At 37.0% G+C, this 26212-nt stretch overlaps 1 protein-coding gene across 6 annotated transcripts; it reads left to right on the top strand.

Moving 5' to 3' along the window:
• The first annotated feature begins 1339 nt into the window (after positions 1 to 1339).
• Positions 1340 to 25376, top strand: TWSG1 (twisted gastrulation BMP signaling modulator 1). Of its 6 annotated transcripts, XM_007429193.3 has the most exons (6): positions 1340 to 1964; positions 3134 to 3287; positions 3899 to 4059; positions 16627 to 16726; positions 21447 to 21713; positions 22015 to 25376. In XM_007429193.3, the coding sequence occupies exons 3-6, from the start codon at positions 3940 to 3942 to the stop codon at positions 22194 to 22196; spliced, it is 669 nt and encodes a 222-aa protein (XP_007429255.1). In that variant the 5' UTR covers positions 1340 to 1964; positions 3134 to 3287; positions 3899 to 3939; the 3' UTR covers positions 22197 to 25376. The 6 variants fall into 6 exon arrangements, with proteins under 6 accessions (XP_007429255.1, XP_007429257.1, XP_007429253.1 ...); XM_007429195.3 differs by lacking the exon at positions 3134 to 3287 and having other exon boundaries at positions 1340 to 1622; positions 3904 to 4059; XM_007429191.3 differs by lacking the exon at positions 3134 to 3287 and having other exon boundaries at positions 1340 to 1622.
• The last annotated feature ends 836 nt before the right edge of the window (positions 25377 to 26212 follow it).

Genomic DNA, 26212 nt, shown 5'->3' with positions numbered 1-26212 from the left:
TGCAACAGCTCCTTGTGCTGTCCATGTGTCGTCACTGCTGCATGAGCTTCATTGGTTACCAGTTGGTTCCCAAGTGCCATTCAAGATGTTGGTTGTCACTTATATAGCCCTTCACGGCACAGGGCCTGGTTATTTGAGGGACTTCCTGTCTCTAGTTGTTTCTGCCTATCTCACTCTTTGCCTTTTCTTATGGAATGTAGTAGGCTAGGCACAAAAAACCAAGAATAATGCAAAGCTTCCCAGCAGGTCTTCTGTTTTGCCATTTTGTTCCAAGAAAAGAAAAAGAAAAGGATGCCATTTGCCCAAATCAGAAAATCATTAACAAGAGCTATAGCACAATTTTTTTTGCGCACCTCACATGTGCTGTGATCTTATTTTTAAGTGCAGTTATTCCTGGGATTCAGGTCACTGCTGTTCAGAGAAGGTAAGCAAAGCGTTAGCTTTCTGGTACACACTATTAACTTTTCTACCGTATCATTTGAAGTTCCTTGGTGTGGCTTTACCTACAAGCAGTCAGCTGTCTGGGACATCTGCTGCGCTCAGCTTAAAGGTGCCATCAGGCTTGTATCTATATAAGCACCTGCTCCGCTTACTGGAGGTGAAGGCTTTTTTCCTCCAAGGAGGGTGTGGGAGAAAAAGAGGAAAGCAAGCATTGCATTTACAGCTATGCTCTCATGCTTTGAAATGGATTACTTAAGCCCTTCACGGAGCTTGGCATGGACTGCAGGAAGCAGTGAAGAGTCACTGGCCTATTTGTCCAATTCAGTCAGTTGCTGGGTAAGCACATGCTAAGCCACCATTCAATCATAATTTATCAACTAAACCCAAATTGGCTGTTCTCATTACACGCTAAGCCATAAACTATGGCTTATTAACAGTTGGATTCATACAGCAGGCGAAACCAAATCACACTGTGGCTGAGAAATGTGCATGGATTATGATCTCCTAATTATAGGTCGTTTCTTATTCATATCTGCTCGCAATATCAACTTATACAAAAGGCATTTAAAGGGGAGGGGGAGACCATCCTTCTAGCCAGTCCACAAAGACTCAGGTAACATGGAGGGCCGGGAGAGGAGACCACGCGTTCGTGGGTAACGGCCGGGCGCTTTAAACTCTTGTGCCAGTATCCGTTGCTCATTTTATGCTGTTGCCCTGCCGGATGACAAAATGCGTGAAAGAAAGGCAACAATCTACTTCGCCTAGCTCTGCAGTTAAAAAAAAGTGTGTGCGAGAAAGAGGGAGATCAAATGTTCGTCCCGTTTTACAGGCTTTTCAAAAACGAATACGTGGACAGCACGAGCCAGCAACAGGTCATTGGGGGCGGAGTAGCTACTCATCTGGGTCACAACAGGAAGAGCTCTTCGCGTCCACGGCGGACAGCGAAGCCCTTTCCCCTTTCTGCCCAACTATCCTGGGCAGCCGCCACCCGCTGAGCCCGAAGGTGCGCCCCGTGCCGCCAAAGCAGGGGCCGGGCTGCCTTCGAGGCCGACCCTGGACGGGCAGCTCTCTCCCCAGCGGCGCTCTCCCGCCCCAGAGCGCCCAGGGGCCGACCTTCGCGATGCGCTCCCGGACCTTCTGCGAAGAGACAGCGCGTGGGCGAGTCCCTCCGGCGCCTTGAGGTGTGTGCGTGTTTGCGCTGTGTGTGTGTTTAAGGCCGAGAAGGAGGAGACGACTTGGCCAAGCTTTTCCCGCCTCCCTTTGCAACCGAAGCTGCTCGGAAGGCAGCCGCCGCGGCCTGTCCCTTTAAGGTACTTCGACGCTGCCCGCCGTCCGCCCCTGTGCAAAGGCAGCCAAGCGGGGCGGCTGCCGAAGGATAAGGCGCCCGTTGAGTCCCACCGCCGCGGTCGCCGCGCAAGCTGAAGCCGGGTGGCGGGGCGGTCTGTCGGGCGAAGGAGGAGGCAGTCGTCGGGGAAGAAGCGAGGCGTGAATACGGGCCTCTGAAGGAGGGACACGGGCAGGAGGTGAGCGAGCCGACGCGGTGAATGAAGGGTGAGATCGCAGTGAAAGCATGCGAGCAAGCCGGGGGGGGCGGCGGGGGTGTCCCTCGAGCCCTTGGAAAGGCAGGCGGTGGACGCACGGATTGATCTCCGCGCGTTGTTTTCTAGTGTCTAGGGATAATGGGATCTTCTGTTTTAGAAAGCGGCGTCGGTTGCGCCTCTTGCCCTGAAGCGAACTTTTCTTTGAAGCCCGGATGGCCGACTGCTGCTCCATCTCTCCAGTTGTCCTTTGTATTCCCTGCCGCCGCCGCCGCCGCCGCCTTTCGCTGGTCCACGCTAAGGGACTGGTCTTAGTTTACTTTGTGAGACTCGCTCTCTGCCTTTCAGTCCGCCCCCCCCCCGTTAAATTTCTCATCCTCCCCCAGCCACTAGACCCGATTTAGCGAGGCGAAGCAGACGGGCGGTGGGGGGGAGCTGTTTTTTTGGCTCGGGGTTGTATCTTGGCCGATGCTTGGGAGGTTTGGTTGAAAGTCCTTTTAAAAAAGTGTGTGCGAGGGTTGGGGGCTTAAGCATTCGAGAAAATTTGCTTTTGTCAACCACAGGGTCTTGATTAAAGATTTACTGAGTAAGGCAAAAGGATTTAACCTGGAATTTATAACATAAATTTAAGATCCCTTAATACATTTTGTTTGATTATGAGCTGGTAATCTTCAAGTAGAAAAAAGAATAATGTGGCATGGATGAACAGGTGTGAATAACTTCAAAATAACTTTGTTTCCTTTAAAAATCTGTGTGTCTGTGTGTGTGTGTTTTTTTATTATCTGGCATAACAACTTCGAAATGTAGAATCAAATAAATTTTCAGTTGTCCTTTTTGGTAATAACACATGTTGAATCTTGAAAGATCTCAGACTTTTCAAGTGATAGACCAGTTTATTTGTAGGGAAGTCATAAGTGAAGGACTGACGTAATGAAATTGTAAAAACTGGATTCAATCTGACAGGTGTCTGTTGGCCAAAATTTTCAAAAGATTAACATATGTTTTCAGATTATTTCTCTAAAGTAATTTTCCTGCAGAGTCTAAAATTACTGTTCAGGTCATTATCCCTTAATTCATAACTTTTAAGATCATGTTGAGTTTATAAACAAGAAAATAATGCAAAAAAGAATAATTAGAGGTGTTTGTCATTTCAGGTTTTTTCAACTTGCTCTGCTAAAATTCAGGCTTATCTAGTGAAGAGATGGTAGAATTTGTTCAACCAGAAGAAGCCCCCTCCCCATCTTGTGCTTGCTTCTTTATGTTTTGGTGTTTCTCAGCTGCATTGGTAGAGAGTGTAATAGGGAGACAGTAAGTAGAAAGATGTGACTTGAGTATGTAATATAACTGAATTAAGAGGCAGAGATGCAGAATGCAGAGATTGTTAAGTCACCCAGTTCACAAATGTATCTACTTTGTCAGTACAGTATTCTGTTCATGAATATGTGGTATCCATCCAATTCCTTCTTCAGAAGCTTTATTTGTAAAGTTACATATCTATATAGTTGGCACTGAAATGGGGTGATGTTAAAACATGTTCTCATTTATTTATCTCTCAGAAAGAACTCTTCTACATTAGTTCTCCTAGTAGGCCTCCTTCTTCTGTTCCTTCTGTTACCCCATGAAATAAATATGTTGCAAATAAATGCTTCACCGCGATGCGGTTGTAACTAAAATAATTATATTTATTAGCATTCAAAGTATTATGCTTTACATAACTTTGAAGTCAGTGGAAAAATAGTTGACTTGACCTATAATTACATGAGAATTCTTTTACCAAATATGCTGCTGATTTGAGAACAGAAAACCCATGGGGAAAACAAAACAAAACAAACTGCCTTTGAGAATGATGGGGTAAAGATGAAAGAAGCTTAGTATTTTACTCAGAAAATATGGGCTTTTCATACTGCTTTTTATTTCAGTACAGTCTGAACGTTCCAGAAATCTCCCCCCTGAAAGAAAGATGAAGTTGTGGTACTTCCCAGGGCTCATAATCATTAGTCTGCTATACTTCTGGATCCCATCATCAATGTGCTGTAATAAAGCTCTCTGTGCTAGTGATGTCAGCAAATGCCTAATACAGGTATGAGATAATTTACACTTATGTTTGATAAGAAGATATATCCAGGAATTTGTCTATAACAATAATTCTGAAAGGAGAAATGAAATAAAAATTATTTTGAATAGATACTTATTGAAGAATGTGGGAATGTTTATTTTGTATTTTCATTCCTTTAAAGCAGAAGGAAACATGTAAATGTTTATTAGAATCATTTTATGAAAAATAGCATTAGAATTTTATGTTGTTGAGTCAAACTGATTAATGAGGTGATCTGTTTATGTAATAACGTTCTAATCTACTGAGTGACTTAAGTTCTTGGACATATCGCAAAGTTAAATCATTGAATCATTAAGTTATATGTAATAAGTAAAACTATACATTGCTTTACTTTTACAGTGAAGCAATAAAATGCAAACAATAAATACTATAAGAAAAGCATAGAACATATAAAATCAATTATTCCAAAGCAGACCAGACACTTAAAATAATAGAAATGCCTGGGAGAAGAGGGAAGTTTATCTTGTGCTGAAGAGATATTTATGTGGGTATCAGGCATGCTTCCCTTGGACATAAATAGGACATTACAAGTGAAACATTTCACTTGGGGGGAACACCTGGAAGAAGGCTGTTGAAGATGTCTGAAGACCCTACCCAGCTACATAATGGAGGAGGCATTCCTTAAGATACTGAATTAGAAGCTAATTCTAATCCCTCTCTTTTTCATGCTGCATGAGTTTGTCCATGGATTGAATGATAAACTGCCTATCTTCTTCTCATTTAAACACATCATAAAACTAAATCTCTGGAATAAAACTTAAAATTGTCTGTAGAAAACTGCATGTGACAGAGAAGATACAGGAAAAATACTTTCAAACAAACATAAAAACATGACTTTTGATTATTTTCCTTAATATCGGGCTATAAGAGTTTAATATTCTATCAAAATTACAATGTCCTGGTTGAATATAATTAAAATTATAGGATGAGGGTTCTTATTACTCTAACTGTTGTGCTGTTCTTGGAATTTGGCATACCTCCTCATAATTGTTCATAGTATTGGTGCAGATCAGACTTATTTATATATACTCTATGCCAAAAAAAAAAAAACTTAAAAAACTGTCCCAAGGAATCATTATACTGTGACCAGAAATGAATATGTTTTATTTATGTAAAGTAGGCAAACAATACATACTTTTGTTTGGTTTTTATTTTTTTGAAGTGGACCTGTATGGGTCGGTATATGTGGAGGAAGCTCCTTTCTGTATATGCAGAATTGTGAAAGCTGATTTGACTTTAGAACCATGGTTATTAAAATAATTGAACTAGACAGATATGGAATAGTGTTCTGCTACTCTATTTTACAGGGGCTGCCTACAGAACACTATTGGATATATATGTGGGTAGAGTGAACCTAGTACCATTTTCTTCCTTCACCAGAAAATCAGGACCCAGAACACCAGTCACTTGTTAACATGGTGAAATATCCATATATACTGGGTTTTGTTTGTCTTATGTAAAGACAGACGTTATTTTTAATAAATCATGTTAAGCAAACCATGGTGGTTGAATCCAGTCTGTGGATTTATATGCAGAAATGTAAACAGCTAAAAACACAAAAAATGCCTAAGTTAGAGCAGCCAGGAATTATCTAGTAGATTCACTTAAATGAATTTTATTTTACTGTAATTATTTCTTAAATCTAATGTTTGTAGGTAGCCCTGTCCTCTGAGCCATTTATGTGAGTGCCCTACTCTACAAAGCCAGCATGATGATAGCAGAGGAGCATCTTGCCATGTATATTAGCTTAAGTTGTTGTACACTACTATAGACACAGGTTGTTGCGAGTAAAGAACAGGGAATCCCTGTTAGCTTTTGTCTTGCTTACAACAGTTTCCTTCCTCCAACTGGTATTACTCTTTTGTTGCTTCTGCTTCTGCAACAAGCTCGCTCTCATTATTTTCAACAGCTGTATTAATTAGGGTAGACTTTCTTAAAAGACCCCAGAAACTTAAGAACCTAAAATTGTTCTCAGAGGCACTAAGGACATGGGCTGGCAACTTAGTCTGGCCGTTGGTTCATGCTGTTCTAGCACTCTGGTTAGGCCAGTTTTCCCAGCCTGCTGTTCATGAAATCAATGAAACAAGCACCACACTTTGGTGTTATTTGTTCACTTCAAAGTCTCTCTCTCTATATATCAGTAGGACCCGCATGGAAGCTGTGGTAACATTTATTGGCAAAGATATGCAAAAATGTATAAATCAAAAGGAGCGAATACTTTTTTACAGAACCGTGTGACACATTTGTTTTTCTTTGTATTATGTTTGGGAAGTGATTCTAAAGAGAGTATCAGGTATTTCGTGTTCACTAATGCATGCACCCAACACTTGCTAGGTTTAATTCTGCCAAATTTACAGACTTTTCCTAGAATTGGAGCGCAGCATTTATGTGTACATGCTTTAATATTGAAACATTGTCCCTGGTTATAGAATTCCTTTACAGATAATCCCTGGGTTAAGAATGCCCGGTTTACAGACAAACCATAGTTAAGGACAGAGCCTATTGTAGCAAAATATGAGTTAAATATACAATGATGCGAGTTAAATACAAAATGGTTTGAGTTCATTACACAATACGACTTATACAGTAATACACAATAATACTGTTCTGGTTTACATACCACTTCAGCTTAAGGACAGGCCTTGGGACGAAACCCATTTTTAAACTGGGGACTACCAGTATCTGGAACATATTTATCATTTCTGTAGCTAGATCATCACTGAGAGAAAGAAGAAAACAAAGCAAAAATATCTCTGTAGGAAGCACTTTGCATGTGATAAATGACAGGTAGCTTTGGAGTGTGCAGTAATAAAGTGGCAAGTTTTTCCAGTAACACATCACCAGAGTTGTAAAACCAAAAATGAACTGCAAAGAGGTCTAAAAATATTTTTTCAAATGAGGTGAATGGTAATAAAATGGCAAACATGAGTCAGTATAGGCAAACGTTCCAGAATGTGGCGAAAATCATCGACCAAAGGCAGGAGGTAAACATTATAATTTATCATGATAGTTGCATGTTACCATCCCAATTTACTTTTGTTTTTGTTACTTTCCTGGGAACATGGATACTTCTGAATGAAGCACTGTGCTGGAACACATCTTTATTTTTTTTTTATAAAAATGCTTAGAGCTACCTCTTCTAAATAAAAATGAAGATGGTAGGGGGCAGTTTGATTTCCAGGAGCCAGCCAGCCTTTAATCTAAATAAAGATTAGTCAGGATGGGTATTGATACCAAGGGAAGTGTCTGCAGGCGTTCCGGCACTCAGGGTCATCTCATTGCCTACCTTTGAATTATGCAATAATTGTCCTGGAATAATAACTCTAATTCATCCATATACCTACTCCAATTCTAACACATATTTGAGGCTTATTTCTTTGCTTTTTTGCATACAGGTAGTCCCCAGTTTAAGAACAAGTTCGTTCCCAAGGTCTGTCCTTAAGTTGAATTTGTGTGTAAACCGGAACAGTATTATTGTATAATAGTGTATAAGTGGTATTGTGTAATTAACTCGAGCCATTGTGTATTTAACTCAAATCATTGTGTATTTAACTTGGATTTTGCTACAATAGACTCTGTTCTAACTATGGATTGTCTGTAAACTGGGCATTCTTAACCTGGGGACTATCTGTACTGGTTTTAAGTGAACATTAAACAACAGAGTTTTTGTTACTAAGCTCAAAAATTCATATTTCTTTTTTCCTTTTTTTTTCATAATATTAAAAAGGAAAAAAGAAATTGAATTTTTGAGTTTAATAACAAAATTTCTGTTAATATTATGAAAACAATTCAATGTACTTTGCTTGGTATCTTTTATTAATGTTCAGCATTAGTTGTACGATCGTAGTAGCTATCTGTCCATCTATAGACATTACCTTTTTTGAAAATATATCTATTTTAAATTAAAAAGAAAGAAAACAAAAGGGGAAAAAACAACTTCAACAATGTGAGACTTTACTGAAACTGTAGTATTTAATACCTATAAGGCCATATCTGTTAAATATCTTCAGGATTTTTAGAGTGAGAAGTGGTATATAAATTTTCAATCTATGCATACTTACATGATCAAATGTGCCTATTCTTTTCCCCCATATGTTGAAGAAGTTATGGAGTTACAAATGCATATACTTCGTGTGTGATTAAGGATATTTATTAACAGTGCTATGAGGAAATTCTTCACTCTTATCATCAAGATTACAAACTGAATAATTTGTTCTTAGATACCTTTCATCCTTTTTTTAGTAATGAGCATTTTTGTAATTTTCATAATTAAATTTAATAATCAGCATTTGCTCAAAAAACCCCTAAACAACAGAAAAAGTAAGTTCCTGGTGCACTTCATGGATAATGCTAGAAATCATTGACAACTCAAAAGGATAAATAGTAGTGTATGATAAAACCTCTTAATTTAATTTATGAATATATTATAAAGGGTCATCCCTAAATTAACCTTCTGCATCTGAAAAAAACCACAATTGTATATGAAAGCAAGCCCTGCTTAAATATTTAAGTTTCATTGGATACTATGTAAGTGAAATTACCATCACAGATTGATGTAACTAATTTTTAGTAGACAGTATTTTTTTTTCAGGTAATAAGGGCTTGTACTGCAGAGGGAGAGGAAGAACTGGGGGAGATTAATCTAGTTGTGTTAATCAAGTTCTTTCCTTCGTGTAGATAGAAGAGATTGCATGAACTGTACTCCATTTTATAGAATGCAGAGGGTGGTCCACATAAATATTTATTTTATCAGCTGTGTAACAGATGTGAATGAGATCAACAATCTCGGATTGAAGCATGCTTGATTTGTTTTGTCTTGCTGGATAATTCACTTTAAATCCTGTTAGGATCACATTTCAAAAAAATCTCATAAACTTTTCAGCAATCTGTATAACCCATTTAACCCATGAAAGTTTGAGTTTTAAGTAAAATATTAAATCTCTAAAATGTAACAACTTAAATAAACATATTAATGTTTCTAGCAAATCATATTGATATTTCCAGCAAATGAATGACTGGATTGCTTAATTGTACTGTGATACGATTTGTATTAGAGAGTTATATGAACCAAGCTAATTAACTTACTCAACATACCATGACTTTTCATAATGCATAAACCCAGTCTTTTGGACTCCTATACTATAAGCAAAAAAGCATGACTTTGGTTTTGGCTTGATATGCTCTGTGAACTCAGTCATTGTGGTTTGCTCCATAATAAAGCGTTAAAAACAATCCATGGGTTAGCCCATTGTATGAACCCATCTATCATTCAAGAGCTGTGGAAGCAAAGTTTATTTAGCACAATTTACTTTGCAATCAGTTTTTAAGATGCTAATTTTAAATCGGTAGTTTCCAAGTAGGGTGTCTGGCTCTTGCTACTTTATGAAACTATAAGCACATTAATGTTTTGGTAGCTTTGAGTGAAATATTTAGAGGTGGTAAAGGTGGGATGTTTGTAAGTAACATGCGATATGATTCTGTAATATTTATTCAGAAATATGTCCCACTAAATTAGATGCAACATCCTCCTGAGTAAGTGCCACCTATTAGCCCTAAATTTACTTATGGTATTTATTAACACCAGCAACATAAATAATATATATTTATTAATACTGTACTCTGGTAGTACAATGATGTGTGTGTTTTCTAATTATTGTTCATTTAAGGGTCTGAGAAAGTATGAAATAATGCTAAGTAAATATTTATCTGTACTTTTATATCTGCGTTTAACTTATTTTGAGATTAGAGACAGGTTTGTCCATAAGACAAATAAGGTTTTTCTCAGGAATGAATGAATGAATGAATGAATGAATGAATGAATGAATGAATGAATAAATAAATTTTTTTTTTTTTAAAAAACAAGGTTTTTCTCAGGAATTGAGTATTATCCGAAGTTCTTTGGGGGGAGGTCATAATGTAAGAATTTTTAATATATCATGTTTTGGTGAATATGTCTTATCTTAGAATTAAGGTTTATACTTAGAGGAAGGATTACCATAGCAAGATTCTTTTCATGTATGTTGCATTGTTCCACAAGCTGGTTTGAGATGAACAGAAAAATAGGCTCTTCTTTGTTTTCTGCTGGCCTAGTACTCTTTCATAGATTCTTCTTTCCTCTCTTCAATGCAGAAGTGTATTGAAGTACAGTAGAGGAAAAAATGATTTTTTTTTCTAGGAACTGGGAAAAATATGTCCACAAAGGCATGACTAAGAATATTTAATGTTTATGTTTAATTTTTGAAGTTAATGTTTAACTTCTGTTCAGTATTGACAGGAGGTATCAAAAATTGGTCAGGACCAATTGATGAATATGGCAGGGCACCCTTCACTTCTCCTGGGTTATGTTTCATTTGAAATATAGTTGTAAGAGTGAGCTTAAGATATATCTGCCTAATCCCTCTACTGTAGTTGGGAGGACGGTTGAAGAGCATGTAGATTCCATTTTGTATTCTTGGTCAGCTTAACTATGACCTTAATTACAGGTTCATTTTCTTTCTCAGATACAAATGTATGGCTGCCATAGCACTTTGTGGTAAACATTCTGGGAGCATACATTGAAAATAAGATTCAAACATTCCCAAGACACTGGTTTTCCTCCCATTTAAATGAGATCAGTAGTTGTAGTCCATTATGGGCTTCCACAGATATAAATGGAAGTCATTTAGTTTTATGGATAAAAATGAGCATACTAGTAGTCTTTAAGATTCCCCAAGATCCTTTGTTATTTTTTGACAATCAGGATATAATTCAAATTTAATTATTTTTGTTCTTCTTTTTTTTTGGTACTAATTATAGTCAGACTAGACAGTTCTTTTCTATCTGAGGACTATATGTTTTCATCAGTAGGGTATGTCTGTATAAACATGGCCTTCCTCCTCTCCTGTACTATCAAAAGCACAGTCTTTCTCTGAACTTAATCCTGTCTTCTCTCCTTGCCCCCATCTCAATACATGGTATTGGGAAGGTCATATTTCCTTTTGTTTTGTGCCTTCGAGTCAGTCTTGACACCTGGTGACTGCCTGGACTAGTCCCTGCAGTTTTCTTTGCAAGGTTTCGGAAGTGGTTTGCCATTGCCTGCTTCCCAGGGCTGAGAAAGAGTGACTGGCCCAGGGCCACCCAGCAGGCTTTGTGGCTAAGGCGGGACTAGAACTCACAGTCTCCCGGTTTCTAGCCCAGTGCCTTAACCACTACACCGCACTGGCACTCTATTTCCTATATCCAAAGTTATTTTTGTAATAACTTTATTAGATTTTTAAACAAGATAAAAACTAGCACAAAATAATATTTAAGATAAAGGAAAGAAAAAAAGTAAAGAAAGAAAGAGAGAACAAAGCCAAAGGTGCAGGGAAAAAGGAAAGAAAAAGAAAAAAGAAATGTAAAGAAATGACTTCCGATTTTTTTTTTACAACAGTTATAGGTATAAATTTAAATTAAACTTGTACTGTATGGTTACAACATTTTTTCTATCATCTACAATTTTTTCTACTCATTAAACCCATATAAGTTCATTTTTTTCTGTTTCACGCAAAAAGTCCAAAAGGGATTTCCAATCGCCATTAAAGTTAATTAGTGATTTTCCTCTAATCAAGGCTATCAATTTAGCAAGCTCAGTAACCTATATGCAAAGCTATTTTGAAAACACGAGCCAAGGTCAGCAGACTCTTCTGTAGAAGAAATTGCGCTATTCCCAGTAAATCAATTAGCTTAATCTGAGATAGGGAAACGGTATTTTTCTCCCACCATTTGTTAGTAGCGGCAGGTGGTACAGCATTGGTATCACTGCTAGGGATGTACACATAAAATCAGACAAAATCCACAAAAATCAGGAAAAGGCATAGATTAATAATGCAACACATCTTCATTCAGTGGAGCATTTGGAATTTGAAACTTCAGTTGAATAAACAACCATTTAAAGTCAACTAAAGGCTTGCTGTTTGGCCCTATAAATGCATTAAAATTTTAAGTGTTCTCTGAGAACAGAGGTTATTAAAGTATTGTGATGCTGTGTTAAGTGTAATAAATTGCAGATTAGAAGCTTGGAAGGAACTTTGCTTATTGTGGCATAATTACAAGGAGGTGATACTTCTGTGTTTCTGTTCTTGTGGATATTGTAGTAAATAGCTTATAGGGAGGGTATGCTGGAAGATTATGATAACATCCAGATTCAGCAAACACCCTAAAGAGAATCTAAAACAAAGAGAAAGGGCACTTGTCTTGCCCAACCTTAAATTTTATTATGAGTTGATCCCTTTAAAATATCTAGAGTATATTATCAGAAATGTTGGCTAAGATCCCATGGGTTAAAATGGAGTTCAGTCCTCAGGTTTCCTCATCTATGGGTATCTGTTCAGATAGTTAAAACCAAATATTCTAACCCTTATTAAAACTCATTCTTAAATGTATAGAAGGATTGCATAAAAACTTTGGAATTGCCTGTGTCCCCTGTTCTGAGAACAAGGAACCAACAACTGGCTAAGATGGGGAAATTTTCAGAAATTATACAGATCTGCGGATCACATATTACAAACATTCGCTTGATTTCAGCCAGGCTGAGGGCTTTCTCTGTTGAGGTTCTCACTCACCAGATGGCTGCTCAGAAATAAGATATGTGCCAACTATATCAGGATTTAGGTTTGTGTTGAAGAGTCAGTAATTATGAACTGATGATGGTGCTGTTGTACTGTTCGTGGGCATTGATTTATTCCTTTTATAGGGCTGGGCAAAGCATTTGGAAGGGGCATTTCATGAAGTACACTGGTGTAACTGAAGCATCCCTCTTTAAAGCATTTGATGCGGCTATTTTGAAGGCTTTTCTTGGGATCTCTGCATGTGGTACATGTGCAACAGCTCACTGGCAGTATTTCCTGTTCATGCTATGCACAGCCCTATTACTTAGGCCAGTGTTGTCCAAACCTGGCCACCTTAAGATGAGTGGACTTCAGTTCCCAGAATTCCCCAGCCAGCCATGCTGGCTGGGGAATTCTGGGAGTTGAAGTCCACTCATCTTAAAGTGGCCAAGTTTGGACAACACTGACTTAGGTGTTTTATTGGGTACTATAATTTTATATTCAGTGTTTTTAACTTTATACACAGCTTGTGGGTGCTTTGAATGACAGCTGGCATAGAAATAGAAGATATAAAATATTTATTTTTGTATTTTTAATTTACTTCCTGATCTTCAGAAAATGAACTCCATTCAAAAATGCTCAATTTTGTTGTATAACATTAATTATCTCAATAATTGTCAGAATTCCTACTATTTTATTCATCAAACCTTTAAACAAAGTTGACTATATTCTCCCTGCAACCAACAGTATCAGTACTATTAGCAAATTAAATATCATTGGTGCATTTTGAGTAACTGTGGATGAAAAAAAATTATTATTATTTCTTTTACTGGGTATAGAATTAAAATTAATTAATTATAGAAACTGTTTTTTTAATCTCTTTCTCCAAAAAAGTTTTCTGTCTACCTCCCCAGATGCATATAATCAGCCAATTTCAAACCATATTTCCAACATGTGCCATTTCATTAATTGGTTTTGGTGTCAAATATAAACAGTAAACCTTTAATTTACATCAACACCATCCAGTATACCACTTCATATTTTTTTAATCTTATAAGCCTGCGTTGCCCCCACCATATCCATACTCCACTTTATACATTCCTTCTCAGTTTTTAAGAATCTCGTCAAGTCCATCCAACCATGACTTTCTCATTCATCCTTTTCCCCTTCAATCCATTCACTCTTCATATTTGTTTTGTTTGATCCTTGTTCATTCTGTCTGTGTAATCAAATTACCTTACTGTCTTTTTTTGATACTAGTACTTACTTTTGCATTCAGTCCACATTCATACTTAAAACATTTGTTAAGAACCCCATTCCCACTGCATTCAGCTTACTTCTTTGATTCTCCTGACATAACTCTCATTTCCATGTAACAAAGTGGGCAAAAACAACACATTCATTTCTCACAACAGATCACATTCTACCCATGACAGTTTTACCAGAATTTGTATGTCTTAAAATTTCTCCACCTATTTCCCATTATTAGTATACATTCTATCAAGATGAAGAAATTCATCTACTTGGTTTAATTGTATGTATAACATGCTATTGTTCATTCTCTTTTCCCTGTCAAATGCAACTACATTGGTCTTTGATATATTAAATTTCAGTTCTGTATTCTTCATTGGATCTGCAACCTATCTAATGTTCACTGGAAATCATTTGGGTTCTCAGCCAATAATATTACTTCATCTTCCTACAAAATACATGTTCTTTCATGTTCTCATCCACCACAAGTCATTCCTTATATTCTTGCTTCTCTTTAGATCCTATAACTCTTTTGCCTTTTGCTATACATTTATACAGTACATAAATACATTGAACAACCAAGGGGACATTACATATTCTTGCCTTACTCCGTTCTTAATGTTGGACCATTCACTAAGCATTCAATTCATTCTCAGTCATGCTTTACTGCCATCATATACCACTTTTTCCACATTCAGCAACCAATCTTCACCTCCATATTCATGCAAAACATTTCACAATTCAAGCGCATTCATGTTATATGCTTTCTTTGAATCAACGAGCATATAATCATCTTTCTTTCTCACATTCATACTTTCATCAGTGACCCTAACCTACTCCATTTTCTGGAACTTCCAAGTTCATATATTTTTGTTTGAACATTATTAGCTCATTGCTGCTTGATCATAGATACACCAAAAAAATCTAGATTATTCTAATGTTTCTGTGCGCACTTTCTTTGCAATCAAAGAGATTATGTTTCAGATACCCCCTCTCTCATCAGATTTGGCAGAAAGGGCATGTTACGGGTCCCATCCCTGGAGGAGTTTCATCTGATGGGACCTAGGACGGGAGCCTTTTCTGCCATGGCACCCACTCTCTGGAAATGTATCTCCCCTGAGGTTAGACTGGCCCCAAACCTGCTGGCCTTTAGGAAGTCCCTGCTGTGACATCAGGCCTGGGGATCCCATGGAGGTGGGGAGCCTCTGAGATGGCTGTATTTGTTTGTGAGCTGTTGGTTGGCACTCTCCTGCATTTTTTTATATCTCTGGCTAATTGTTTTAAATGTTTTAATTGTTTTTAATTTTATTTATTGGACTTTGGTTTTCGTTGTTTTAACTTGTGAACTGCCCACAGTCACATATTTGAGATGGGCAGCTATATAAATTAAAGGAAATAAATAAATAAATAGTACTATATAAGATAGCAGAGAAGAATACAGCAAAAAGTATGGAGAGATATCTTCTGCTCCTTCCTCTTTGGAAAGTACTTTTTCCTCAGACTGATTACCTAAATAGTGTCAGAATGTATGGATGCATTGCAAAAATTGTTCAGAGTTCCTTTTCTCTTCATGTGATATAGATACAAATACAGATACAGATGCACAAACATGCATGCATATATATATACATATATATACATGTATATATACATTATTTAATACAGAAAGAGAACCCTTAATTTTCTCCATTTATTTTTCAGTTGGATAAGGATAGAAAAATAGTACATAAGCTTGTGCCATGTTTTCCCCCATATCAGTTGTTTTTTTTTAAAGATAAGCCTTTTCTTTTTTAAAGCAAATGTTAACTGTAGGTTTTATAAGTGTTTATTCAGACTAAAATATAAGGAGCTGCATTTCAGTTATAGACTTAATTTCTGATTTTATGGACACAATTCTTTTTTTTCTTAAAAAGTATGTCCCACTGCTGTATCATTGTGTTTAAAGCACTCTGCTTGTTAAAGTACGGATCCCTGTAATACAGGAATTCCCTTTGTGGGTCACAAAACAGTACAAAAAGGATGCCTGGTAGCTATTTTCTGAGTTCACACATTGCTTAAGGGTGAGCTGCATGTGCTGCTGTATGTTTCGGTGTAATAACTTGGGGTCTAGTCAGAAGGCTGCTTTTCCTGCAGTGGCCAGATTTAAGGGAGACAGACTGGGGAAGGGAAGTATTTTTCCTGTACAAGTTCATGGAAATAAATTAAGAGTCTTCTTTAGATAGTTGGCAAATTATCCCTCTTTCCTTGATTACAATTACAATTGCAATTGATTGCTACCAGCCTGTGTCCATTATTTAGCGCGAGATCAAGGAAGGAATTTTATAATTAGGCTATTTGACACTCGGGATTGTTGCCTTTCTGTACTAGATGGAATTAATGTTCATTATATTTTTGTCCAATTTGTTTTCCAAGGCATTAGAATGAAGGTAACTGGGGCTTGGAGACCCACATCCAAAGGCTGGGCTGACCTTATAAGTGACTGTGGCGGGGAGTTAATAAATTCAGCCAGGACAGGGACTTACATTCTGGCACCTCCTGGTAGTAGAGGAGTTCGCATGATTGCCTCATGCAGAGGTTGATTACTTAACAACCATAAATACAAATCATAATCTTTCACTGATGCTGCATATACAGAAAGATCTAATGTAATGTGGGTATGTTTTCAGTATGTACGTATGTATGTATGTATTTATTTATTTAACACATTATCCAGGAGCTGTGTCAGTGCCGACCTGGTGAAGGAAACTGTTCTTGCTGTAAGGAGTGCATGCTTTGCCTAGGCACACTTTGGGATGAATGCTGTGACTGTGTTGGTAAGTTCATTCTTTTTCCCCTATACTTAAAAAGCTACTTCCACTGGTAATTTTCAATGGCTTAATAGCTTTTAAAGTTCATGCCAAAAGTAGCACTGAAGTTGGATGGAATAATGCCTATTTTGTGTTTAATTCAGTGTATAAATGAGTTTAAGATTAACCATTTATTAGGGAGGAAGTGATTTGTGAAGTAACTCTTGGTGCTTTAAACCAAAATTCATGCAATGTATAGCTCATCCTATATAGGAGGAAGAAACTTTTGCTAGACCTGAACAAATATAGTGTATGCTGCAAGTCTTTTTGAGAAACATTGTTTTGACTAGGCTTTTTCAAAGTTGGAAAAGCTGTGGTTTAAGACATACAGATTGGGAACACACAACCCCAGACTAAAATGGGGTTGGATGGTTTATGATTCAACATGTAGGAACCTAGTCATTGCTTTAGAATGTTGTATGAACAGTGCAAACACCTTAAACTTTAATATGATTTATTTGTTTGAATATAGTATATTATGCAGACAGAGGAATTAATGTTTTGTTAACCCAACCATAGCATGTTGTGTGACCCCCAGCTATCGTTGTAGTTTGACGTGCTTAATGCATCTTTCTTCAGTTTTTCATTGCTATTAAATGTTCATGAATGGCACACGCACACCTGTCCGCTTATGGGAATATACCCATAGCAGTGTACAACAACTAGAACAAAGATGGAGATTTAATAACGTTGATTTATGGAAGGAAATCTCAGCTTGGTTCTTTCAGCTAAGATGAAAAGCTAAATTCCCAACTGTAAAGAATTACATTGAGGCCTTAAGGGAAGCTGAATCTTCATTTTCTAATGTTGTTTTAAGGAAAGATGATCCCCTCCACATATTTTATGGCTGCATCACACTGTGATACTGTTGATCTGCTTGATGTTGTGACTGAGTTCATTCTTGCTGTAATCTGCCAAGATAATCTTAATGAGTTGAATTATTTTTTTATGAAAACTCATTGAGATAGAGTTGGGATTCATCACAAGCCAGATTTGTTTGGAAAGAGAATGAGGAGGCTCTGTTTTTAGGTGTCTCTAGGCCGGTTCATAAATTATGGGAGAAATTAGATTGCTGCTTTCCTATGATTTGAATTATATGCCACTCCAATAAATATCAGTAAGAAGGAACTATAGAATAAAGGAAAAAGTTATAATTACTTACCACATAAAAAACAGCAGCTCTCTAGGAAAGTAATGGACAACATTGGTATGGAAAAAACTGTGCTAACCATCCACCCCTGTTGCTTTTAATTGATGTTACTCTAGGGAATTAGCTGGAATGAATTATCCTGTTCCAATAATTAAGTAGATTCCTGCTTGGAAGAACTTGTTGGATAAGAAAGCTTCCCTTCCTGTAAGAATTACATTGGAAGCCAGAGTTTCCCAGACAAAGAATGGAAGGTGCAAAAAATAAGTGCCAGATTTAAACTGCAGTGAGAGTTAAAGGGAATTGTACTGTCAGGCTGACAAAGAGCAGTCAGCTGCTCAAAAAGCTAGTAGGAGTAACTGATTCTTATCTAGCCTCACTATGTCAAGTGCTAGTGTAGATTCTTCTGAACTCAAGCAGGGTGCTTTACATTACACTGCTGACTGATAATTTCATTTTCAGTAGGTATAAGTTGCAGCGCTTAATGTAGTCCCATTTATCTCAAACTTACAACACAAACTACATTGTGTTGTATCTAACAGTATTCTTTTAGGTATTGTTACATTTCTGAGTCCTAGATTTACACAGCTGTTAGTTGTTCTGGCCAACTGTCTCTGTTAAGGAGAAGGAATTGTTTTTCTATTCATCTGAATTGTACAGTTTTTTTAAAAATTGCAAAATCGCAGTTGCTCTGAGCCATCTGCCAAAAACGGGCTACACATTTATGCAAATCAACAAAATAAAGTTGGTCCATGTGTACAATTGTCTTGTGCTGTACAAAATGGAAAAAGGAAGTGTACAACAATGCTGTAGCCATGACTAGCTAGGAACACAATAGGGGAACAACAGATCGGAATAGTGTTTGAATTGCCTCTGACGTGTTTTTGGGGAGGGGGGATTTGTATTGTTTTCTGTTTATGCCAAAGTTCAATAAGTGATCATTTGGCTGGTGTGGGTCTTCCGGGCTGTGTGGCCGTGTTCTGGAAGTTTTGTTTCCTAACGTTTCTGGCGAAACGCTATCTAGCCTCACTATGTCAAGTGCTAGTGTAGATTCTGGAAAAGATTCTGGCGAAACGTTAGGAAACAAAACTTCCAGAACACGGCCACACAGCCCGAAAGACCCACACCAGCCATCATCTGCCGGCCGTGAAAGCCTTCGACAATACACAAAGTGATCATTTATTAGAAAGTTCAGTGGTGATTATTTATGCTATTTGAATCTTACGTTGCTGCTTACAGATTATTAAAGGATATGTGGGAAACCACAGCATACTGAACACACATGTTCTTAAGAGTTGTTTGAGGAGGAGAACTGAAAGAAGTTACAGTAGATCATGCCTTAACTGAAAAGGAGAAGTAGCTATGAGTACAAATACTATATAACTTTAATATGTTTCCATGATCTGTTAATGTTCAATGTTTCCTTGCTCATAGTAGACCATTAGTGGACATAGTATAACAAAAGCAAAAAGATATTTGAACTATGTATAAGAATAAGTGTTTTCCTTGTATCACATAGAGTCAAAGTATAATGCAAAACAAATCTCGTGGCGCAAATTAAATATTCCATTATATAATATTATATGTTTAAACCAGCTGGTACAAACAGTGTTAGATATGTACTGATATGTGTTTGTATAGATACTATCAGCAGGAATATATCTACAACATATTTTCAGTTTAGTTGACAGAATAATTACGCAAGGTAATGACATATTCTGTTGAAACTTTAATTTTAGTGGATACATTTTATTTTTATAGTCAGCAGAATAGATTAAGAATTGTATTGGGTACTTCAGAAATCAAATGCAGTGAAGCAATTTTTCCAACTGTAGTTTCATATTTGATTACTTTTAAAAGACAATCCATATGCCCTTATTGTCTTTAGGGAAGAGTAAGATGGTGCACTAGCTCAGTTACTAGTGAATTAGCACATTCTTTTTTAAATATGCAAAATAAGTTATAAATGCAAAAACGTTCAGGAATATAATAGGCAATTGTCATGAAATGGATGTACTAGCATGTCTGAAAACATGAATGTGGGCTTGTCTTTGATTTGTGTTCCTGATCTTATAAATCTGGTAAAAGATTGCATTTATTGGTTGAAGCAAACAGCTCTTGAATTATGTTCAGATAAGGTGTTTTATGAATACAGTGGTACCTCGGGTTACGAACGCCTCTGTTAACGAACTTTTCGGGTTACGACCAGCTCCGGCCGCAAACATTTACCTCGGTTTGCAAACTCCGCCTCCGGTTACGAACCGGATCCACGGCCATTTTCCCTGCTGCCACGCGGTTGCGGCTTCCTGTGGGCAAGATCGCGGTAGCAAGGAGATGTTCGGTGAGGCTTGTGGTGTGTTCTGTGGCGTTTTGGAAGGTTTTTGGTGTGCTTGTCAGCATGGCTCCAAAGAAAATGCAGAGCAGGCTTGGCAAGAATAATGATGATGAACGATAACGTGTTCTCTCATTTCTGGAGGGTTATGCAGCGCAGGAAAAAATAACTGACTTTAGATAGGTTTTTCCCCAGAACTGAGCCTGCAGCTAAGAGGCAAAGAAGAGAGGAAACCCCTGAAGGAGATCTCCCCGATGTCCTTTTGGAGGGGGACTCTCCCTCCAAACAATAACTGCCTCCCCACCCCATTCTCCCTCTTCATACTGTGCTGTACTGTACTTTTTTTCATGTTTTTGTGGTTTAAAAATAAAATGCATATGTTTTAGAATGGATTAACCGTATTTATGTTGAACCTTATGGGGGAAATTTGCCTCGGGTTGCGACCAAATTCGGAGGGCGGATTAACCGTATTTACATTGAACCTTATGGGGAAATTTGCCTCGGGTTGCGACCAATTCGAGTTGCGACCAGAGTCACGGAACGGATTAAGTTCGTAACCCGAGGTACCACTGTATTGTCTTAATATATTATACTATTAAATTCAATTTCTTATTTGGATAAAGGAGACTTACAGCTGAGCCTTCTGTCATAAGAATTTTGACTTCATTGTCTATATGTTTGGAGCAGAAAGTACAAATATAGATTCTGAGGTTCACTCTATGCCATCTCCATGACTTTCTATCCTTTTTTTTTTTTTGGTCAGGTTATATTGGTAGTGTGGTATTGGTAGTGTGGTATTAATTACTGGTTAAAAAAGCATCTGGATAGAAGATCCAGAGAGTTATACAAGATAAACAGGACTTAAACTCTTTGGTCTCTTCTTCACCAGCCTAATAAGTACCCCAGGAAACAGGATGAAAAGCTCCTTTAGTCTCACGGAAAGTCTCTTAACCCATTAAAATGCAGTTTGTGGAATATAGATTTCTGTGCATATTGCATAGGAGAACTTTATGGCAGAACTAAAAGAGTTCTCTATTTAAAAAGAAAAAAGAAAAAGCAGGGTTTTTAAAATTCATGTTACAGCAAAATTTCATTCCAGAAGCAGCTTTTGTAAATGCCTAAAGTTGTTAATATCAACATTTCTAATGTTATTTCTCAAATATTCTTATGGGCACCTGTTGTTGAACAATTTGTCAAATTGTCTACAGGTATGTGTAATCCTCGGAATTTTAGTGACACACCTCCCACTTCAAAAAGTACCGTGGAGGAGCTGCATGAACCAATCCCTTCCCTTTTCCGGGCACTTACGGAAGGTGATACTCAGCTGAGCTGGAAAATTGTGTCCTTTCCCGTTGCAGAAGAACTGTCGCATCATGAGAATTTAGTTTCAATTTTAGAAACAGTGAACCATCCCCAGCATCAGAATGTTTCCATTTCAAACAACAATGTCCGTGCTTCATATTCTAGTGAAAAAGGTAAAATATTGTGATTGAAAGATTGAAATTTTATGTTGTGTTCACAAGTTTAAGCTTTTAAAATGAGGTATGGTGATTTTCATCATATTTTAGAATCGCATAAATAGGGTCTCTATTCCAAAATATGGAAAACATACCAAATATGAGCAGTGATCCAAAATATTGTTATAGGAAAAGCGAGATGGTGCATGAGAACGGTAATGCTATAGACTTAACAGTTTGGCAGAAGCTTTATTTGAATGATCCATGATTTAGACTTTGGGCAAAAAACTAAAATCTATCTTCTGCTTCGGTCATTTAGAACGTGTGTGTACTGTGGTTTACTTTGATGACTGCATGTCAATACATCAGTGCAAGATCTCTTGTGGATCTACGGGTGCTTCCAAATACCGATGGTTTCACAACGCCTGCTGTGAATGTATTGGACCTGAATGTGTCGACTACGGGAGTAAAACCGTAAGATGCGCAAATTGTATGTTCTGAAGTTAAACCATTCAGTTTTAATATTGCAGACACCAAAGAATATGTGTGTGTGTGGGGAAAGGGGATATATCTTGCATGTATTACTTTGGATGGTACAGCTGCAGCACAGCTGAAGGGACCTAGAGATGTATAATATTTTAAATATGTAATTTTACATTTTAAATCATTGGAACAATTAATTAGTAAATATTTAGATTTTGGTTTTGATTGAACAATGTAAGAAGTTTCATAAATTGAATTTTATTTCAGTCTTATCGGCTAATTTGCATATACAACCTTAGGTTAGATTATCATGAAGCTTCACCAGAATCATAATTTCGAATTCTGAATTAAGCAGTGTTATATTTTTTGAGCTTCTCACACGTCCAGCAACGGTGAATTGCTTTTACGGACCACACAGATTATGCATTAAAGAGCTCTCCAGCAATAGCCACTTGTTTGTAAGAAAGAAAAGGAATTTATTCTTCTTTTTTGTTTTAAGAGTTCACCCTTTTTAAGAATAGCTCTTTATAAAAAATATTTAATAAACTTAATTATGTCCTTTTCATTGCACCCTTCTTTTTTTTTTTGCTTCCCTAACTCTTGACCTCAGCTAGGCTGTTTTGAACAAAATGGAAGAAGCTTTGGAAATTAAATTATAAATCATAGTAGATTCGGAAAATATGGATATATAAAAACAATATGGGGCTTAGATTAAATAGGAAATTATTTTTAAAAACATAGTTAGTGGTATCTACTAAAATTTACATACTTGACTGTCCATTTTCCCATTTCCAATTATAGATTCTCATAATACACTGTTTAATTGTTACTGTTAACAAATTGCCTAGTTTACTACTGTGATTTGCCATTTAGGGAAACTATTCCTTTATATAAAGATATATTTAGAAATGGATACATTTATGGTTTTTATAAGAAATTGCATCCAATATCCAGACTGAGATTGGCAGAGAAATGGTTACTGTTCTCAAAGATTAGAGCAGGGTTTTTCAAACTTTTTCAGGGTGTGGAACCTGTTAGTTAAGAGAAAAATTTCCCAGAACGTCTGATCAAAATGCAAAGCTCTTAGTGAGTAAAAAATTGGCTGTGCTCCAGTGCACATATGATCAGGTTTTTTCCATGGAACATATTAAAAAAAAACTCTAGGTTAGAGCACCAGTCAGTCACTAAATAGGGTCCTGTAATGTCTCTTCCTCCAACAGATTCTGTTTCTACCACTATGCATTTATCAGGTGAGATAACATCATGCAGCATCAAATGGAACAGTTGCGTTCTAGGAGTTCAGTGACCAATTGAAAGTATTGCATGTTTTTAAATGTGAGCTACAGTTAACCTTTTGTATATTTTATCTAATTTAAGACAGTCTGGGTGGTAAACTTCAATACTTTTCATTCAGAACTAATATACAGTTGTAACACTGGATTTCCACGGAGGAAAGAAATATAACTGCTTAAAGGAAGAATCTGTAAATGAAATATTTCTCCTGCTTTTGAATATTATCATTCATTTATTTTGCAAACAAGTGGTCTTATAGACCATTGCTGGCTGGGGAATTCTGGTATTTGAAATCCACACATCTGAAAGTTGCCAAGGTTGAGAAACACTGTTATAGATCAATATTCCATTGTATTATTTTTAATTTCTCCAAACGTTCAAGGCAACCAGTTAAACATTGTGGGCTGTGTCTTATGGAACTATAGTGAGAGATGGTGAAATTAGGAACTTGTGCAAGCAATGCAAGTTCCTCCAGATTTGGAGGGGAGTGGGGTGGGATTTACTCTTCTCAACTACAGCTTCATTAAGACACAGGTGACCACGTTCAGCAGCTCTCCCAGCTCCCCGTAGAATCCTTTGAAACACTGAAGCAGAGGCAAGAGGAGAGGAAGGGAAATATCCATTGCATCAGTGTGTTGATGATCCACTGAAGCATTAAACTGCATGTTTTTCTGTTTAATTTAGTGCAGTGCTTCCCAAACCTGGATAAATTACCCAAAATTGGGTAAAAGTGTTTTTTCTTTGGGTAACGACATTTGAACCCATTCAAAACAGGGACATTTAAATTGACTTAGAGAATGCCACATGTACTAAAATATATTTGAAAATCTCCCAAAGTATTCCTATTAAGATGAAAATCAATGAAATTACCAATGGTAATTTGTTGAAATGACATAAAGATCATTCAATAATATTGTTTTTATAATATAGTCCTCAAGTTACAACCATTCATTCAGCGACCGTTCAAAGTTATGACGGTGCTGAAGGAAGGGACTTACGACCGGTCCTCAAAGTTCTGGCCATTGCAGCACCTGTGCAGGACAAAATGCAGGCGCTTGGCAACCAGCTTGCACTTACGACCAGTTGCAGCATCCCATGGTCATATGATCACCATTTGAAACCTTCCCTGCCCGCTTCCCACAATCAATGTCAATGGGGAAGCCAGCAGGGAGGTCACAAGTCATTTGGGTAAGTCTCCCCCACCCACCCCAACCTTTCTTTGCTTACCCACGTGCATCGCACCCTCCTTCCCCTCTGAGATTTGGGTAATGAAAGAAAAAGTTGGGAAGCACTGATTTAGTGACTTAATGTATTTTATAATACAATACTCACAATGTATATCTTCTTACAGTCTTGCTTCCTGGAGGAAACTGTAGCAGTCCTATGTAATTTAATTTGATTCTATCTATAACAGAAAATTACACCTCAAAAGGAGGACAAGTTTAACAAGTTGTATAACCTGGTAGCATTTAGTCAATTGGCAATGTATTGCAATATGAATTCTGTTCTATAAGTTGGCAAAGAAAATTGTTCAGTTAAACTAATTTAATAGCTCTCAAGCATTCAAAAATGTTTATATAATTTTTAATGCTCAGCCTGTAAAATGCATAATTCTGATTATTATTTTCTCATTCTGTTACCATGGATTTATGAGATTATCATTATAGTTTAAAAACTGTTACAAGAAATAATTGGATTCAGGGTGACTCTTCATTGTTTATGGTAGAAATTCTTCAACCTTGAAATATATATTAGCATGAGTGGTTCTCTTAATCTGTAATATAATTCATAATACAGTTAAAACTCATCTTTTGGATACTCATTGTACATGCAGTTACAATAGTAATGTACAGCAATAGTACATATTTTCTTTTTATATTGTTCAAGAATGTTTTAATAAACAACACCCTGTTTATTTTATTCATTGTTTTCTGTTTTCTGTAAATGAATTAGTATTAGTTTGCTTCTAGAAGTTTTTTTACATTGAACATGGCAAGCCTGTATCATTGCCAAGAAAACTACATGGATGTCTCAGTGAAGTCACCAAGGGTAAAGTTTGACTCAAAGGAGACTTTACCTTTAGCCAATCTGAATGTCTTTAGTGCAGCAAACTGGGATAAAAATATTTTAAATAAATGGATACATATTTAATAGGTATAAGTAGACTCTTTATAGTCAGAGGTCAGGCCCAGGCATGGATGGAAACTGTATTGCTTTTGCTGATTAACTATCATTGTCAGGACCTAGGCAGAGGAAGTGAGCCCTTTCTGTCCTATTAAACCTCTCAGCAGTCTTTGATACCATTAACCATGATATTCTGAACCACCTACAGGTTGAGTATTGGGGAGCCTGTTTCTGTTTTATGTTTTATGTAAATTAATTAGTATTAGTTTGCTTCTACAAGTTTTTTCACATTGAACATGGCAAGCCTGTATCATTGCCAAGAAAACTATATGGATGTCTCAATGAAGTCACCAAGGGTAAAGTTTGAATCGGAGGCTAGAACACATTACACTGATGCACAAATTGCTTTATTGACAGTGCTGGAGTCAAAGACAGGCCTAAGGAAAGGCGGGGTTACATTCCATTTTTATAGACGTATGCAAATTTTATATGTGATTGCATACAGCAGCAAGGTATTTGATTTGGTATAACATGTCATGTACCTAGTGAGGTCAGTGAAACAGGATGTAACTAAAAGATAATGGGGCAGAACTACAAAGACAATGGGATTTGGAAAC

Source organism: Python bivittatus, unplaced genomic scaffold (genome assembly GCF_059951505.1).
Source record: "Python bivittatus isolate LINGU-HERP-01145 unplaced genomic scaffold, Pbiv_v1 ctg000840_np1212, whole genome shotgun sequence".
In the NCBI taxonomy this organism is placed as follows: Eukaryota; Metazoa; Chordata; class Lepidosauria; order Squamata; family Pythonidae; genus Python; species Python bivittatus.
This window is presented reverse-complemented; position numbering and strand designations above follow the sequence as displayed.